Genomic DNA, 18,378 nt, shown 5'->3' with positions numbered 1-18,378 from the left:
AACAAATTGTGAGGACATATTTATATAGTTACAATGTTTTTTAACCAACTTATGCATTTTATATTTTACTTATTTTCAGAGGGTGTATTATATTTGTTATTCTTACCAGTTAAGTTATTCTTTTTACTATGCTATATAAAATATTTAATGGTATATAAGGCTTTCTTCTTTATAAACTTTAGTTGCATAATATAACAATTTAATATAATGCTAATTTTTAAAGAAAAATTGAAATGTAATAGATAAAACTAAGTAGTAAAGATGAAAGCCATAAAATTGGGATAAAGTATAGAATAAATTTCCTATTTGTCTCAGCATATTTTCCATTCCACTTCTCCAGTGGGAGTCACTTAATCTGCTTCTTAAGATCCATGTTGTAATAATCTGTGTGAATGTAATTGTATGTAAATACATGTATTTTATTCTGTAAAAAAAAAATAAAAATAAAGGCATCCTCAATTAAAAAAAAATATGGATGAGGAGTTCCTGTCGTGGCGCAGTGGTTAACGAATCTGACTAGGAACCATGAGGTTGCGGGTTCGGTCCCTGACCTTGCTCAGTGGGTTAAGGAGCCGGCGTTGCCGTGAGCTGTGGTGTAGGTTGCAGACGCGGCTTGGATCCCTCACTGCTGTGGCTCTGGCGTAGGCTGGTGGCTACAGCTCCGATTCGACCCCTAGCCTGGGAACCTCCATATGCCGCGGGAGCGGCCCAAGAAATGGCAACAACAACAAAAGACAAAAAAAAAAAAAAAAAAAAAAAAAGGATGAAACCTGAGGTTATTATTATTATACTAAGTGAAATAAATCAGACAAGGAAAGACAAATAAAAATAAAATAAAATAAAATAATAAAAGACTGGTCAACAGAGGATGAAGATAAGGAAAGACTGCAGAGAAAAAGAGTAGAGTCAAATGCAACCTCATCTTTGAGCTTCTAGAAGCTTCTAGAAGCCCATGTCCTTTTTTTAAGTCTCATCAACACGAAAGAAAAAACATTACCTTCAATGCTCCTATTGCTTTTGACCGTCCAAAATTACAACTAGATAAATAACCTTTACACTTCTAGTTAATGTAGTCCATACAATTCACTTTTCAACTGCTTAAAAAAATTAAAATATTCTAAAATTAGATCATAGTAATAACTGCACAACTTTGTAATGTATAAAAACCACTGAATTGTGCACTTAAAACAGGTGAATTTAATGGTATACAAATTACCTCATTAAATTTCTTTAAAAAATCAGAATCTACATAGGAAATGCTCAGTAATTACTTGTAAAATCAATTCTAAGTGAAAGATATTAAATAGTGTGCAGACAAAACAAGGCATTAAAAAAAAAAAAAAAAAAAAAAAAAGCCACTCTCCCTTGAGCTCTTTACCATTTAAACTGGCTTGCAACTTTTATAGCAAGTATCTCACATTCAGTGTTACAACACATTCCTGAAATATGTTACAAGTAATTGGTTACTAAAACTTGCAGACAAGATATAGCTGGGGCTTGTTTTTTAGCCTACTCTAACAGCCTGTCTCTTAATTGGTGTATTTAGAAAGTTCACATTTAAAGTGATACAGCTGGACTAATAAGTACTATACTTATAACTATTTGTTATTCACTGCCCTTTTCCTTTCTTTCTTTTTCTTCTTCTTTTTTTTTTTTTTTTTTTGGTCTTCTCCACTTCCTTTTTTGGTTTTGTTTGAGCATTTTCTATGACTCTATTTACTCTGTTAGTATAGTGATTATACTTCCTATTAAAATGTTTTTAGTGATTACTCTAGGATATCTTATGACCACTCTTAAGTCCACCTTCAAGTAACATGATACCATTGAAGAGTTAATGCAAGAATCTTTTATGGGTATTCCTAATTCCTCTCTTCAGTCCCTTATATTACTGTCATTCATTTCACTTATCCATAGCAATAATCACTAAATAACATTATTTTGAACAAACTATCACCTGTTAAATCACTTAAGGAAAAAAGATTTTATTTGATCTTATTCCTTTCTCACTCTTCCTACCTTTATGCAGACTTGAGTTTCTTATCTATATCATTTTCCTTCTCTTTGAAGAACTTCCTTTAACATTTCTTGCAAAGCAGGTCTACTGATAACAAATTCTCTCAATTTTTGCTGGTCTGAGAAAGTCTGTATTTTTCCTCCACTTTTGTAGGATAATTTCACTGGATACCGAATTCTACGTTGGTGGTTTTCTTCTTTCAATGTTAAATATTTTACTCTACTCTCTTGGTTGTCTGCTTGCCTGCTAGGTTTCTGAAGAGAAGTCTGATGTAATTTTTACCCTTGTTCCCCTGTAAATAAGGCAGTTGCTATTTCCCTCTGGCTTCTTTCAAGACTTCCTCTTGATTTAATTTTCTGTAGTTTGAACATAATATGATTTTTTTTTTTTCTGTCTTTTAGGGCTGCACCTGCAGCATATGGAGGTTCCCAGGCTAGGGGTCCAATCGGAACTGTAGCCACTGGCCTACACCACAGCCACAGCCACTTGGGATCCAAGCAGCATCTGCAACCTACACCACAGCTTACGGCAACATCGGATCCTTAACCCACTGTGCGAGGCCAAGGATCAAACCCACATCCTCATGGATCCTAGTTGGGTTTGCTAACCCCTGAGCCACGACGGGAACTCCTGAACATAACATGATTAGGTGCAGATTTTCTGGGTATTTTTCTGTTAGGTATTCTCTCAGCTTCCTGGATATGGTATGGTGTTTGCCATTAACTGGGGGGAAATTCTGCCATTATACTTGAAACTTTTTTCTGTTCCTCTCTTTCTTCTCTAGTATACCGATTATGTGTGTTCCACTTTTCCTCATCTCATAGTTCTTAGACATTCTGTTTCATCTCTTTCATTCTCCTCTTTCCCTTCTATTTTAGTTTTTATATGTTTCTGTAAATATATCTTCACACTCATGGATCCTTTCCTCAGTGATATCCACTATACTAATGAGGCCATCAAAGGCATTTTTATTTCTCATTTCTGTTAACAGTATTTTATTTTACTTTATTTGCTTTTTCGGGCCGCACCTGTAGGACCTTGTTGTTTATCCATTCTATATATAATAGCTTATATCTGCTATATTCAAAATCTATGATAAGCCATAATGGAAAATAATATTAAAAGAATGTGTGTGTGTGTATATATATATGTATATATATATATATTCAGAGAACTATATTCTGTATTCAATATAATTCTATTTTTTTATTTTTATTTATTATTTATTTTTTGTTTTTACTTCCATACCTGTGGCATATTGAAGTTTCTCAGCTAGGGGTCAAATCAGAAATACAGATGCAGGCCTATGCTACAGCCACGGTAACACTGGATCCAAGTCACATCTGTGACCTAGGCTGCAGCTTGTGGCAACGCCGGATCCTTAACCCACAGAGGAAGGCCAGGAATCAAACCCACATCCTCACGGACACTATGTCAGGTTCTCAACCCAATGGGCTACAGTGGAAACCCCTGTTTAATTTTTATTCAACAATTCATTTAATGTCCAATCAGTAAAACTGAAGATTTCAACTTAGTGGAAATCTTTTACAACAGTGTAAATGATGCTATAGTAGAATTATACTCACTCTGAAAATTAAAACTAAAAGAATTATTAACTATACTCGGGGTACTCAAGAATTGAGACTACTAAAACTGTGACAAAGACCATTTGAGCTTAGTATCTGTTCATTAGAAGATACCTCCTTTAAGCCAGTGGTTCTCAAACCTCAGTACCTATCAATCACTTGAAGGGCTACTAAAACAAAGTTTGCTGGTCACACCCCCAAGAGTTTCTGTTACAGTAAATCTGAAGTGGAGTCCCCAATTCACAGTTCTAACAAGTTCCCAAGTGATACTAGTATAACCACTGCTCTAACAAACCAAGTAGCATCATATAAATAAAATTTTAAACCTTATAAGGGTCTTTTAAAAATAAACTAATTATGCCTCTCTGAAAGAATATCAGACCGAAAAACAAACAAAAAAGGTGCTATATCGAATACACAAGCAGAAGAGACTAGCCTGTTTTATCAATCTCGAACACTTCTGGCCTTCAGAATTGTTTTCCTATTTTAGTCATTCCTCTTTACTTCCCAGATAAATCCACCTCCCTCAGTTATTTGCCCTCACTCACAGATTTCCTTTGCTGTCTTCAGGCTTGAGTGATGACTCAACAAGTTACCCTAGCCTTGGGTTTTGGCTCCTAAAATAAATAGGTTAAACCTTCCACCAGGACCAAACTTTAAAGAAGCTATCTCCAGAGCTCAATGTTAAAGGAGTCTTCAAAATTCCAAGTTTACCATTTGGGAACTAAGTTGAGACACAACTGATAAGTCCATAAAACCCTAACTAAATACAGTTGACCTTTGACTAATGCAGGGGTCAACCCCCGCACAGCCAAAAATCTGAGTGTAACTTTGCCATAACCTTCAGTATCTGGTTCCGCATCTGCAGATTCAAACAACCACGGACACTGTAATACTGAAGCTAGTATTTACTGAAAAAATTCCACATAAATGTGGACGTACCCAATTCAAAGCCATGCTTTTGAAGAGTCAACTCTACTACTGTATACTCATTCATGATGGTTACTCAACTATGTAGTAGTCATCTGCTCAATAATTTTAACATGAGGGACACAATGGCTCTCACTTGGGATATGTATCATTTTAAAATCTAAATATATAGTGAAAGATATTTAATTAGTAGATGTGAAACTCAAAATACATGATTACTTCAGTATCACCAAAGCAATTAAAAAAAAATCAATTGCTATTAAGTCTTCTATTATTATGCAAAATGCAGATTGAGTTTAATAACTTGTTTGGGGAGAAAATTATCACATTAAATATATCGAATATAGAAACATTAATATGTAGAAAAAATTTACCTCTAAGAATGAAGCAAACAAAAATGGTATTCAGTAGTACCTACTGCTTAGATGAGAAATACAAAGATGAAAAAGGTGTTGCCTCTAGCTTCAAAAAACCTGTCATTTATTAAAACAGCATAGGAAAAAAATTACGATTAAGTACTTAACTGTAAAGATCTAAATATACACTATGAAGTCAAGAAAAAGCAACTGTGAACTAGGGTAGCTAAGGAATGTTTCACAGTCAATAACTTGAGCTATGACTTCAAAATAGTTAAAACATAATTAAGCAGGATTTGGAGACAGAGGAGGAGAAATCCCAAAAAAGATATAAAGCAGGAATGAAAGAAGGACCACAAAATATAAGGCAGACAGTGAAGTGCCTGCTGCACTGAATGCTGGTGAACAGCAAGAAATAAGACTGGATAGATCGAAGAGACTTGATTACACAGGTCTTCAACACCTAACAGAAATATTCAGACAGGATATGGCAGCCAAGATGAAATTACTGGAGGTATTTAGAAGGAAACTACATTAAAAATGATGTTTTAGAAGACTTATTTTGGTGGCAATATGCAGCATAGTTCAGTGTGGGGAAGGGAAGGTCAGGGACACTGATTAGCTATTTTGCTGCTGTACTAATCCAGGAATGAGATGCTAAAGCACCTAGCTATGGTCCTGGCAGCAGAAATATGAAAATAGGGAGTAACTTAAGTGACAGGGAAAAATTGGTAACATATTAAAATACTGGGCGTGGGATGAGAGAGAAAAATCAAATATGAAACCCGAACTGCAAGCCTGACAGGATGAAGGAACAGCAGTATATATTACCAAAAGAACTAGAGTAACTGGAAAGTAAAGCAAATTGAGGTGGTTAGGCATCATGGCACAGAAGAAGGGTTAGTGTGAAAAGGCCAAGTTTAAGGTGACAGGGATGGCAATCTATGCTCTGCTGAATGAATGAGTAGATGTGGTTAGAGTTGTATGGTCAGCCTCTCTATTTCTTGACTTTAAGCAGGAATGTAAAAAGAGAAAGAATGAGAGGCCGAGAAATAAGTTTTTGGATATTCACAATTAAAGAGCATGTAGACATTAATCAGAGGTAAGTTCCCTGAAGACAGTGATCCTGCATGCTTGCCCACTGAATGCCCAATGCCAGACAGAGTAGCTGATACAAAGGCGACTCTCAAAAAAGAAGGAATGAGAATTTCCAAAGTGTGACAGAATCATAATAATAAGTAGAAAAGTTAGAGGCAAAATGAAAAATAAAAATGGAAAAAAAAAATCCACTGAGTTGGCAAGAAGAGCAGGAAGCCAGACCACAAGAGTTAAAAAGGACGAGACAGACAAAAGATCTAAAGGACAGACAATAGCTAAAGGGAAGAGAAGCAGGGTGAATCAAGGGCATTATTTTACTTGCTTTGATTTTTTTTTCAAACTAAAAATATTACTTGCTCATTAAAAAAAAAAATCAGGAGTTCCCGTCGTGGCGCAGTGGTTAACGAATCAGACTAGGAACCATGAGGTTGCGGGTTCGGTCCCTGGCCTTGCTCAGTGGGTTAACGATCCGGCGTTGCCGTGAGCTGTGGTGTAGGTTGCAGACATGGCTCGGATCCTGCGTTGCTGTGGCTCTGGTGTAGGCCAGTGGCTACAGCTCCGATTCGACCCCTAGCCTGGGAACCTCCATATGCCGCAGAAGCGGCCCAAAGAAATAGCAAAAAGACAAAAAAAAAAAAAAAAAAAAAAAAAAAAAATCAGAGAATAAGGAGTTCCCTTGTGGCACAACAGGTGAAGGATCAGGTGTTGTCACTGCAGTGGCTTGGGGTTGCTGCCACGGTGTGGGTTTGATCCCTGGCCCAGGAATTTCTACATGCCATGGGTGCGGCCAAAAAATATATATATATTAAAAATTTGGAGAATACAACATAGCAGAGGAGAAAATCATACATTTTTCCACAATCCAAGTGCAGACACAATTAACACTTTTAAAATATATGTTCAAACTTACTCCACCAAAATATGAGTGGGCTTACAAATCATATGACAGGATGATAATTGCGGGAGTAGAGGGCAAGAAAGGGATAAGGAAACTAGTAAAACCAGTGGTAAGATTAGCCAGCAATGATCACTGTATTTCTTAAGTCTTTTCTTAGTGGTCAGAAAAATAGTACTTTTCTACTCTAATTATCTTTATTGAGAGTAAAGATTTTTGCATATTTGTTAGCAGTTTATGCTATTCTTCCAATAAAATCAATATTCACATTCTTCATTCACTTATCTAATGACTTTTTTCTTATGACTATGAATGAGCTCCATAGGTCTTTGAGATCAACTGTTTGTTTTACCGCAAAATCTCCAAGGTTGTTTGCTGCTACCTTAAGCAAGTCTTAAGCATGTATAAAGTCTTTGGAAAAGCAGCCTTTGGAAAATTTTGTCAGTTTAATGATGATGACAAAAATGGGGTCTATGTTAAAACATTCCCTAAATATATGGACACATAAATTCAAAGGGGAAAACAAACCTCCAATAATAGAAAAGTATACAGATATAGGTGCCACAATATAGAAGCCAAGATATGGGCTGAATGATACATGAGGAGGGACCCCACATTAAATATTCTAATACTCTTCATGAAGTGGCATCATTCAGAGTCAATTCTGAGTACACAGTCCCTTTCCAAGACTGCTATTGGAGCAGTTCTGGTCCTCCACCACAGCTCCACCCACCTTCATCCTTTTCTTCTCTAGTATTACTTTATACTATTGCTTCTACCTCTGCACATTAAATTTTAGATGAGAAGATTATTATTGGTGAAAACCCCACTCCTCAGTCAAGCAAATTTTGTCCTAAGCTATATTCCTCTAATTAGTCTCATTACTGGCAAGGTTTACTGTCATCAACAACTCTGTATCTAATTTCTCCCAGTAAGTGAACTGTTAAATGTATCTGGATCAACACCCCATCCCTTGATTTTTTTGCTAAGGCCATGATGCTGACCTTTGCCAATAAAAATATTATGTTCTCACTGAATCCTTCTCTCATCTAACTCTGTATTTATTTATACCATCAATCACACCATCACTGCACTTAGAAAATCCTACTTTTCTTAAATTCAATTGATGTTGCATACAACTAAACACATTGGGTGAATGTGGGGTAGAGCTAGCATTTTCTTACTTTTTAACCTTTCTACGCTGGTATGTAGTAGACAGTAAAATAAATGTGTACTAAATTCAGTTTTCCTTGACCACTTGATTCTGTAAATACAGGATTAGTCATTGACCTCACTTGACCTCACTTCTTTGAAACTTGTGTGTACAGAATTTGCCCAAACAATGCTTGCTAATATCTTCCGCTTCAGAATAAGAGATCATGCATTTAATAATTTGACAGTTAATTTTTTGATCATAGACTGCTTATACACAAATGCAATTAACAGATCTAATGAATGCAATCAAATTAGGGAAGTGATTCACTTACATTAACTGAAGCATCTCATTCAAATACTTTCCCCAACCTCTCAGAAGTACCAGCTTTGTTCCAAGCAAGCTATCATTGAAGCAACACTCTTATCCAACTAACTACATTTTTAAATGTCATCTATACTGCAAAAAAGGCTAGTTCTTGGCTCCCCCATATACAAATAATATTTTATTGTCATATTCTAAAGTACTTATTATGCAACGATTGCTTGCTTTAGGTATATTCAGTCTGAATTCCTTTAAAATTTACAAATTAACTTACATACTAGAAAATGAGAATGTTTCATTTAAATTCAGTAAAAATTCACTCAAATGGATTCATCTCAGGTAAGGCCAGTCTAAATTACTGAAAAAAATTAATTCACACAACTTAGATCATTGTTTCCTATGAGCTGGGAGAAGTTTCATGGAAGCTGTGGCACCATAAGTTGGATCTTAAAGGTAGACACTCATATCAGCAGAAAACAGAGCAGTTTTAAAGTTGGCAGGTAAAAAGACCAACACAGGCATAAGGAGAAAAACAAGAAAATGAAATGAAAGAAAAAGGGTCATGGATACCCTGTTCCCATCTTGAAGCTACTTGGCAGTAAAAGGTGATTAAAAGAGGAAAGGCACAGAAAAATAAAAAGAATATAAGAAAAGAAAAACACAACCCCAAGTGCTTTCCATCTTGGTATGTATTGTAAAATTAGTCATCATAGATGGCAACACCAAAGCCCTGGGAACCTACTCTCCAAGATAATCAATAACAGAGCTGATGATTTACCTATAACAGAGCTCAAATTCTAAAAACTACAGATTTCAGAAAGAAAAGGGGAGGGCATATGTACCACCACTTCCTATGCTTATGCCGTTGGTGCGTATTACTCCAGCATGCAAGCTCCAATCAACTGGAATCCTATGTTGAAACGAGTGTAAAGGTATCCTTTGTTATCTGAACGCTTACTATCCAAACTCAGACTATGAATGGGTTCAGGTAATTTTTTTTTTTTTAACATAATGCTATTTGTAGGAGATGGTATTTCACACCATGTGGACCCTTGCTTCCCCAAACTGCAAAACCTAACAGATTGGAACCTGTCACTCTGACCTCCCACTCTTCAAATTCAGAAACCAAATAAATTCAAATAGAAAGGAATATATCTGTATGTTTTCAGTCTGTTCTAAGATATAAAACCTCACCTCCTACACAGCTTTTTTTTTTTTTTTTTTTTTTTTGAAATATATAAATAAGAGTTACTGTAATAGATGTCTGGTAGAGGTATTGTGGACAATTAACCCAACCTTATTGCCTTCTATTTCCTCTTATGAATAGGAAATATACAGTCCATGGAACAGAAAAAAGTAAGTGTTTCAAGAAAGAAAAGTTATGTTTTAAAATTTTTATTCATGAGGGTTGTTAACTGTCTTAATCCCATAATCAGCAATCAAGTGCATTAAGGCTTCAGAGCTTATTCTTCCTTGTTTATTATCCTGCCCAGGGCAGGAAGAATCTTCCTCTTACTTGTCCATGCTGCTCATCTTTAACCTGAATTCTCAGAACCCTGAATGAAGAGGAGAAAGCAACTAAGAAGACCTAATGTAGAGACACTGCTGGGAAAGGAAGCACTGGACAAAGTGGTCTAGTTTGGTCAGAAATATGGAATAATCATCTTACTGTCTTGTTCTTTACAGTACTCATAAAGAACACACTGTCACAACTACAAATTAAAACCTTCACCCTTGATGAAAAGGAAAAGTTGTGAAGCCCAACTCAACACTAAATTATTATGAAAATAATACACTTCTATTTACATAACAAAATTTACAATATAACACTCATTACTGCCTTAAAATATTACTACAGAAAAAAAGTTTCTGTGTGAGGTGCTTTTAAGTATTGAACACCTTTATAAACAAAATAATCACACAAATACTCACCTAGTGCAATCTCTCAACTAACAACAAGTGAACTCCCCAACAATAGGGAATAATACAATCTTACATATTTTTGTATAATCAACAACAGCTCTTAGAATACTTTAAAAGTAATACATGCACAATAAACATTTGCAGACCCAATCTCAAATACCAGAACTCTTGTACTAACAGTAAGTGACTTACACCTCAGGTAGTCCTTCTGGGCTAGCTCCCAAGGAAACACCAACAAAATCTAATATAATTCATCCACTGAAAATGTTCTGCTGATTGCTGATTAGTTACATGTTAGTCTTTCACTGTACTTATGGTATGCTTTATTTTTGCTGTCAATATTAATTTAGTAACAGAGCCACAGAAATTTAAGCTAAAGGAACTAGCAAGGTCATTTAGTATAAACCTTTCATTTTATAGACAAGGAAACTAAGGTCTACTTTTCCCACAATTAATGCTTTGGCACTTGTCACCTCATTCCCCAGTCCTCTAAATGAATAAAAGAGAGGTTTTAGTGCACATTTTTGCTTCGGTTAATATTACAAGTGAATGGGCATTCCTCAAATGCCAGTCTCTAGCATAAGACTTTGTATATAGTAGGTACTCAGGTGAATATTTACACAATGCTCTTGCTTAAAGTGTTCAAATCTGATTTAATAACGATGCTCATTTTAATTATTTTCATGTATACAATTTTGCTGTGTAACATTTTTCCAATATAAAAAGTGATTTGACATAAGTTTTTATTCAAAGCATATCTTTCATAACAAGACACTTCTGTTTTTCCTCCCACTGTGAAGCGCATTTCTCCCAATAATAACAAAAACTAATAGTGAAATAGAAACTAGTTCTGCACATTACATCATTCAACACACCTCCCAAAGGGGAGACAAACCGGTCAATTATTTAGACACATATATATCCATTACCTAAGCTAAACAAGGCCTTAACATCAAGGGGCTTGAAACTACTTAACCTGCCTTACTAATCAACAGGGAAGACAATTTCATCAGTTTCAGATCGTAGAGGAGAGCAAGGAATTCCCTTCTTTCTGGAACCAGAAACCCTTAGTGCTGGGATGCACCGTCATAGCTGGCTTCAATACAAACAAGCATAAAGGACCTGAAGTCTTCGGTGGGCTTGGTATGGAAGACAGGCTGAATCCAGGGTAGGTAGGATGTTAACCAACTAATCAAAATACTTGAAAGCCAGATAATATACTAGACAGTCTCTAATTTTAAAGCAAGATGAAAATCCTGGGCTTATGGTTAAAGTAAACTCTAAATTCATGCCACAGTTCAAAGAACAATAACTTTCTTAGACAGGGCTGACCCAGTACCAAAGACAAAACTGAACTATTGAGTTCTATGATAGGGGACACATCAGGACAAATATGGCACCAGTAAGTAAACTTTATGAATCACCATACTTTGCTCATTGCAAGGAAGAAATAAGCGAGTAAAGCAAAACTGCTCAACTGGGATTTAAATTAGAATGGATAACAGCCAAAATGGTCCACATGTATAATTCTACTTTGATTATAATTCTAAATCTAAAATGTCCAGATTCAGATGTCTGTATGACTTATAAGATTAAATAAAGACAAGGAACTCTGGCCCCAGAACTGCTTACAGGGTCTGATAATGAATCAGAGGAATCCTATAGCTTTCCTGACACTCAATGTATCTCTTTCTATGAAGTGCATAGATAAAGACACATCATATAAGACTGTTTTAAGAAATGGTTTATAAAATCTTACTTGCAAATAGCCATAAAAATAAAAATAATTGATAATAACTAATTCTTTTAAGAATTCCCAAATTTGTTAGCTGAATAAATACAGTATCAGAACACTTTCTATAATGAAACATCAGGGTTCTTTTGAATTTCTAGGTATTGGTATATTGTTTATGTTACAGTCTAATTCCAAATATGTTAATTATTCCCAAGCATGTAGGTATGATTATTCTTACATATAACTAATCACAAACAAGCAGAAGAGATTTCATATGCAATTTTTCCACAGTAATTTTGTTTTTGCTTATTTTTGGCCACATCTGTGGCATATGGAAGTTCCTAAGCCAGGGACTGAATCTGAGTTACAGCTGTGACCTATGCCCAGCCTTGGCAATACGGGATCCCTTAACCCACTGCAGCCGGGCCAGGGATCCAACCCTTGCCTTCTCAGGAACCCCAACTGCTGCAGTTGGGTTCTTAACTCCCTGTGCCACTGCAGGAACTCCTTTCCACAGTAATTTCATTCTATCAGGGTTTCAAGAAAAACTGCTATAAAAAGGAAAAGAAAAACACTTAGCAAACTTTTATTTTTGTCTAAACTAAATACAAATATATATATATTTTTTTAAACTATGAAGACACTGGGAGTTAAGAAGAAGGAAAACTTGGTTTGGTATTCTTTTTTTAGGTAACCAAAAGGGGGGTGCAATGTAAGTTAAATAAATTTGCAGTGAGGTTAGATTGTGGCTTTGTTTTAGGTGGCCAGTAAGAGTCTTTAGAAAAAAAGGAACAAGTTACTAGTTTTCTTCGTTTAAGGAAAAGCTCATATTAGAATCCTGGTACTTTCTACATGATATATATATATATATACACACACACACACACACACGTATTTACAAATACACATAGCATTTTTACAGCATATTCAGTATTGAAACATGCCTCTGCAGAGTATTCTTGCGGCGCAGCTATTAAGGATCCAGCATTGTCACTGCAGCAGTTTGGGTCCAGATTTGACCCCTGGACCTCACATGCTGCAGGTGCAGCCCCTTCCCCCCCCGAAAAAACACCTCTGCAAATAAGTCTCCTTTCAAGTGAGTAGTTTAAGTGATTTGGACCTTTGTCTATGAAGTGGGAATAAGAAATATCAAGTAAGGTGCAAGGCTTATTACACAGGACTTAAGCTGAAGATATTCATAGATTTATTACACAGATATTACAATACTTTCAAGTTAGTAACTTTATGTTCTGGAACTATCTTAAAAATACATTATATTTCCAATTCTTAAGAAATATGGTTTCTGATGATAATCATTAAGTATCATGACTTCAACTCTGAATAATCAATATTTTTTCCAAAGACTCATTCAATGCTTGACATGACCATGGATATACTTTTATCAAACAGCATTCTGGGAGTTCCCGTCGTGGCACAGTGGCTAACAAATCTGACTAGGAACCATGAGGTTGCAGGTTCAATCCCTGGCCTTGCTCAGTGGGTTAAGGATCCGGCGTTGCTGTGACTGTGGCGTAGGTCTGCGGCTACAGCTTCAATTAGACCCCTAGCCTGGGAACCTCTATATACCAAGGGAGCGGCCCTAGAAAAGGCAAAAAAAAAAAAAAAAAAAACCACAAAAAACAAAAAAACAGCATTCTGGTTTAATAAACAACAGATTAACTATGAGCTAATAAATAATTCATTGTCCAGCTAAAGGCCTACATCACATACTATATATTTGTAAAATAGTACAAGTTCAGCCTTGTTTGTGATATCTAAGTCCAATAATTTAGAAACTATTATCAACCTAAATGCAAACCTTATTTGTTAATTATTCAATGCCACACTTCTCTTTAATGAGAATTTTAATTCTCATTATTAGTAATGACACCAAAGATTGATATAGGATGTGGTACAAAACTGATAATCTTTCAGAACATTATCAAGTAATAAAATAACTGCTAAAAAGACACTGCTGCTTCAAAAAATGTGAAATGAAACAGATACAGGACTGCAATCTTATCTTTTAAAAGTAATTTTAATTTTACAAACATACACATAACATTTCTTAGGAAGAGAAAGTAAAGGAGATTTCACCTTGTAATGTCTTTACTTTATGTAGTCATTTGATGAGTAACACTAATCCAGTGGAGCAGGGGATATGAGACTATACATCAAATATATCCACTAATATTGTTTAGTCTAAAGTTTTAAATATAAACAAATAATTTTTGCAAATAGGATTTCTAAAGCTCAAAATTAAATGGTAGTAATAGTGGCAGTACAATTTTAATTTTTTTTTTGGCCACACCTGGAAAAATTGGAAATTCCCTGGCCAGGGATGGAACCTGTGTCACAGAAGAAACCCGAGCTACTGCAGGGACTATGCCACATCCCTAACCCTCTATGCCACAAGAGAACTCCCAATTTTAAAATGAACATATAAAATTGTACATTTGGGGATTAAGGTGTTCATTGTCCATTATTTTTTCAGAGCAAGTACCACAAACTAAAGCACACTGTACTTCAGGAGAAGTTTTTCTCACATTAAAATCAGCACTCTTTAAGTTGTAATGGATATGTAAATATAAATTATGAATTAGAGAATAATTAAATCACACAATTTACCAATATTATTCAAACACTTTAGTCCATTACCTATACACCTTACTCATATTTTAAAAATATAATGTGAAGACTCCTTTCCTCTATTGTTTTCATAATAAATTAAAACATACAATCGCTAATTCATCTTTCAAAATTTGCCTTTCTTAAAAGAGTTTAGTCCTTTAACTTGGATGTCCCTTATTTGAATGTAAAATTTAAGGTGCTTAATTCAATTTAATGATAATTTCAGAGACACTAGTTACATCGAGTTAATGTGGAGAACACCTACCGAACCTGGTTTTTGGAAGCTTTGATGGTAGGCAGGAGATTAAGCACCTCTTCTTTTAAAGGACAGTTTTAAAAAGGGAGTGAGGTCATTCATTGAATAATAAAGCCCCCCCTCCTACACACACACACACACACACACACACAATCCTATTTATCTGACCTATTCAAACTGCCACATGACTACTGTCAACCTTAAAATATTCTACTTTAAAACATTTCAACTTCATTTTACAATTAAAACTGAAAGCAAGATGCTCAGCTGTAGCTACTGTGTAGTATGAAACTATTAAAGTCGGCCCTGACCTACTTCATATTAGCATCATGTTATGGATGTATGCCAAGAACATAATGAAAAGTACTATATAACAAACCTTAATTTTGTATTTGAAAAACTGTCACTGTTTTCAAAAGTGTAAATATTGTACTGAAATGCCAGCTGTTTTATTTATTTTTAAATTGCAATATAAAAAAGTAAAGAGTTTTAATATTTCAGTAATCTTATTCAATGATGGGCATGCAAGATTTCATTTTTAAAATCAGGCTTTTTTTAACACCACATTTAATTCTATTTTTAAACTTCTATTAAAAGCAGTCTCTTAGACCAATTCCAAATAATATTTTTAAAATAGAACTATATTTTTTTAAAACAAGACAGTTAATGAAGAATCCTACAAAAATAAAGCCAAGTTCATGTTCAAAGAATATTTGCAATGGCTCTAACAGAGGATAGATTTAACTCAGTGTATTTAATTATTAAAACACTGCCATCAGTCTTTCAGAGTTTAATCTAATAGTGAAATATTGGAAATTCTCATATAAAAAAGTACAAGAATAACAAAGAATATTTCTTCCATGGTTTCTAAAAAAAGAAATGGCAACACATTTAAATTAAAGACATCTTTTTAAATTAGAAAAGCACTTTACAATATAAACTACCATCTTAAAATATTCTAAAGAAACCCTTTCTTCACAACCAATGCAAAGATTAAAATCCCTGGAAGAGAAATTTAATATCAGAATAAAGAAGGCAAAAACATCAGAAACAGCAGCTAAACCAACTGAAAGGAAGGAACACGTTAGGTTTTGTGCTGCATATTAATATTCTTACGCACAATGTCTGGTGAAAATCCACAATACACTTCTTCCTCCCTGTGTGACTGCAAAAAGGAGTAAACACATTTCACATTCCTCTGTCCCAAATTCATGCTACCAACATGCAACATGACTTAATTTCGACCCATATTCCTCTTACATATAAGTGAAAAACACACAAAAAAACTTGTTTATCTGAACTCACAATTGAGGAGGGGGTAAAAGCATTTTTTGGCTCCAGAGCTCAGGGGATGATGCAAAGTCCCCACATCTCCAAAGGTCCTATAAATATGCACCCGACTCTGGATACCCACATTCAATGAAAGCATCAGCCTCCTCCTCAGCTCCCCCGCCCGCCGCCACCCCCCACCCCCCACCCCCTTTGCAGCACTAATGTGCCTGGGCTTTTTTACCCCAGCGATGGAGGATCCTCTTACCAGATGGAGTTCTTGATCCTGTGTTGCAGCGCGCTGGCCTCTGTCCCTGGCAGCCCAGGCACAAGGGCTGGCAGAGCCACCCCCGAGTTGGGGGCGCTGGGGGGAAGCTGCTGATGGGCATCAGGCTGCTGTGGTGGCGGCTGTTGTTGTTCCTCTGCCATCGCTGCAGGAGGGGTGGGAGGGAGGGAGGGAAGATGGGGGCGCGGGGAAGGGTGAGGGAAGAGACGGGAGGGGAGGACGAAGGGGGAGAGGAGGAAGGGGGAGGGGAAGAGGAGGAGGAGGAAGGAAGCTGGATAAGCTAGGCCTTTACCCCAGGGCTCGAGTGAGTCGCCTTCGCCTGCCGCCTGGGGGACATCACCGGGGAGACCGAGCGGCTCCTCACGGCCCGGGCGCTTCACCGCGGGAGAGGCATGGCGGCGCACCTCAGCCCCCTGCCGCCGCCGCCTCCTCTAGTCAGCGGCCGGGGCTTGAGGGGATGAGGAGGGGGGGCGTCTGAAGACGAGGTGTGGGGGGCAGGGCTCCCCCAAATCCAAGAAGAACGGTTGCTCAGGGACTTCGCGGCCGGGCCTTCCTTTTTTCCCCCGGGGCTTTCTACTCCCGGAGCCCCGTGCTGCTGCAGCCCCAGGCTCGGCTCCACGCCACTCCCCACGCCGCCGCCGCCGCCGCTTGCTCCTGGCCCCGCCGCCACCGCTGCCGCCGCCGCCGCCGCCGCGGCCGCCGCTGCCCTGCCAGCCCCGGAGGCAGCCCAGTGCGCGCAGCCGCACTGCGGCCGGGCGCAGACGGCAAAACACCTACCGCTCGGCCGCTGGGGGGGCGTGGACCAATGTGTGCGGGGAGCAGGCGCGGGAGCAGGGGGCCGGGAGGGGGGCGCACGGGTGCGGAGGGCTAGCGCGGGCCAGCGGGACCCTGAAGGCGGGACCCTGAATGCGCGCCGCCGGGCCGAGGAGGGGACTGGCTAAGCTGGTGAAGGAAAGCAGGAAAACGTGGGGGAGGTGCTGGCGAGAGAAAGAGAACTTGCGTGAGGGGGAGGAGGAGAAACCAAATTTAATATTTGGCGTGGAAAGGGGATTTTTTTTTTTTTTTTTTTTTGCATCCTCCAAGTAAAGTGAAATCAGTCAGCATTATGCCCCCTCCCCTCGACAAGTGAGGATTACTTTCTCCTTGGGTAAACGAAGAGAACTCATGCAGGTAAGAGGATAATCTGACTTTTCAGAAGCCCCCAAAGAAAACCCGGTGGAATTAACCACCGTTTGGGTAATTCAGTCTTGATCGGAAATCGCAAGTAAGGAGCTGGGTTGAATGCTCCTTGGTCGGGCATTCAAAGCCCTCCAAATCTGGCCCCACTTTAGCTATCCAATCATCGCTGCCTCCATCCCCCTGCAAGAACTCCCGGCTCCAATCAGTGAAGTCTCCATGCCATTCTCAACGCGCAGCAGACTCATTCTTCCTTCGAGCCTTTGCTCATGCTGTTCTTCTCACCTCCCTGCTCACTCCACCCTCTTTCCAGGAAAGCCCTCCCTCTTCTATACCGCTCTCCAGCCAACCCAGGCTCTAAGGCACAGCTCAAGTCGCGGCTTGTCAGGGTCCCTGGCAGCCAAGGCCCCTGCCTGTCTCGGAAAGAAAGGGGTGTAGTTCTTACAACATGGAGCCTCAGGCTCCAACCACATGCTCCTTCCTTCGGAGCCAGTTGATCCCATCGACATATTCTCTGACCCCTCCCCTGCTACTCATCCTTAAGAGATAGCTTTGCCCACCAAGAGTAAGACTCCCTGCCAGAAACTTGTAGGTCCCCTTTAAGAGCAGAAGAATTGGCTTTTCTAGGTGGGGCTGATCCGGGAGGCCTAAACTGGCTGGATGTAGAAGGCTACAGCCGAGGCCTCTGGCACCAGCTCGAACAGCTGCTCAGCTCACACTGACCTTTCTCTGGGCCTGTGGGTGTT

At 38.0% G+C, this 18,378-nt stretch overlaps 1 protein-coding gene and 1 long non-coding RNA gene across 4 annotated transcripts in view; one reads left to right on the top strand and one right to left on the bottom strand.

The window, feature by feature from the left end:
• The window catches only part of RFX7 (regulatory factor X7), a 137,032-nt gene extending 119,583 nt beyond the window's left edge, over positions 1–17,449 (bottom strand). Inside the window, exons 1-2 of one of the 3 annotated variants that reach the window (XM_084969491.1) lie at positions 17,234–17,449; positions 16,439–16,601 (exon numbers count right to left, since the gene is read on the bottom strand). In XM_084969491.1, coding sequence (XP_084825617.1) covers positions 16,439–16,599 — 161 coding nt within the window. In that variant the 5' untranslated portion in view covers positions 16,600–16,601; positions 17,234–17,449. Of the gene's footprint in view, positions 1–16,021; positions 16,061–16,438; positions 16,602–16,748; positions 17,199–17,233 lie in introns of those variants that run through there. The other 2 variants (XM_021094854.2, XM_021094836.2) reach the window with 2 other exon arrangements.
• LOC146406350 (uncharacterized) lies at positions 2,670–13,043 on the top strand. The gene is made up of 2 exons (XR_014810990.1): positions 2,670–6,363; positions 6,645–13,043. It is a non-coding gene; the product is annotated as an uncharacterized LOC146406350 (long non-coding RNA).
• Positions 17,450–18,378: the final 929 nt, after the last annotated feature.

This window comes from Sus scrofa, chromosome 1, assembly GCF_054392235.1.
Source record: "Sus scrofa isolate SSC_HxYL_T2T_F1_AM1 chromosome 1, Sscrofa_HxYL_maternal_Yorkshire_Landrace_v2.0, whole genome shotgun sequence".
Classification (NCBI taxonomy): Eukaryota; Metazoa; Chordata; class Mammalia; order Artiodactyla; family Suidae; genus Sus; species Sus scrofa.
The sequence above is the reverse complement of the archived record's forward strand: the minus strand, read 5'-3'. Positions and strand labels throughout refer to the sequence as shown.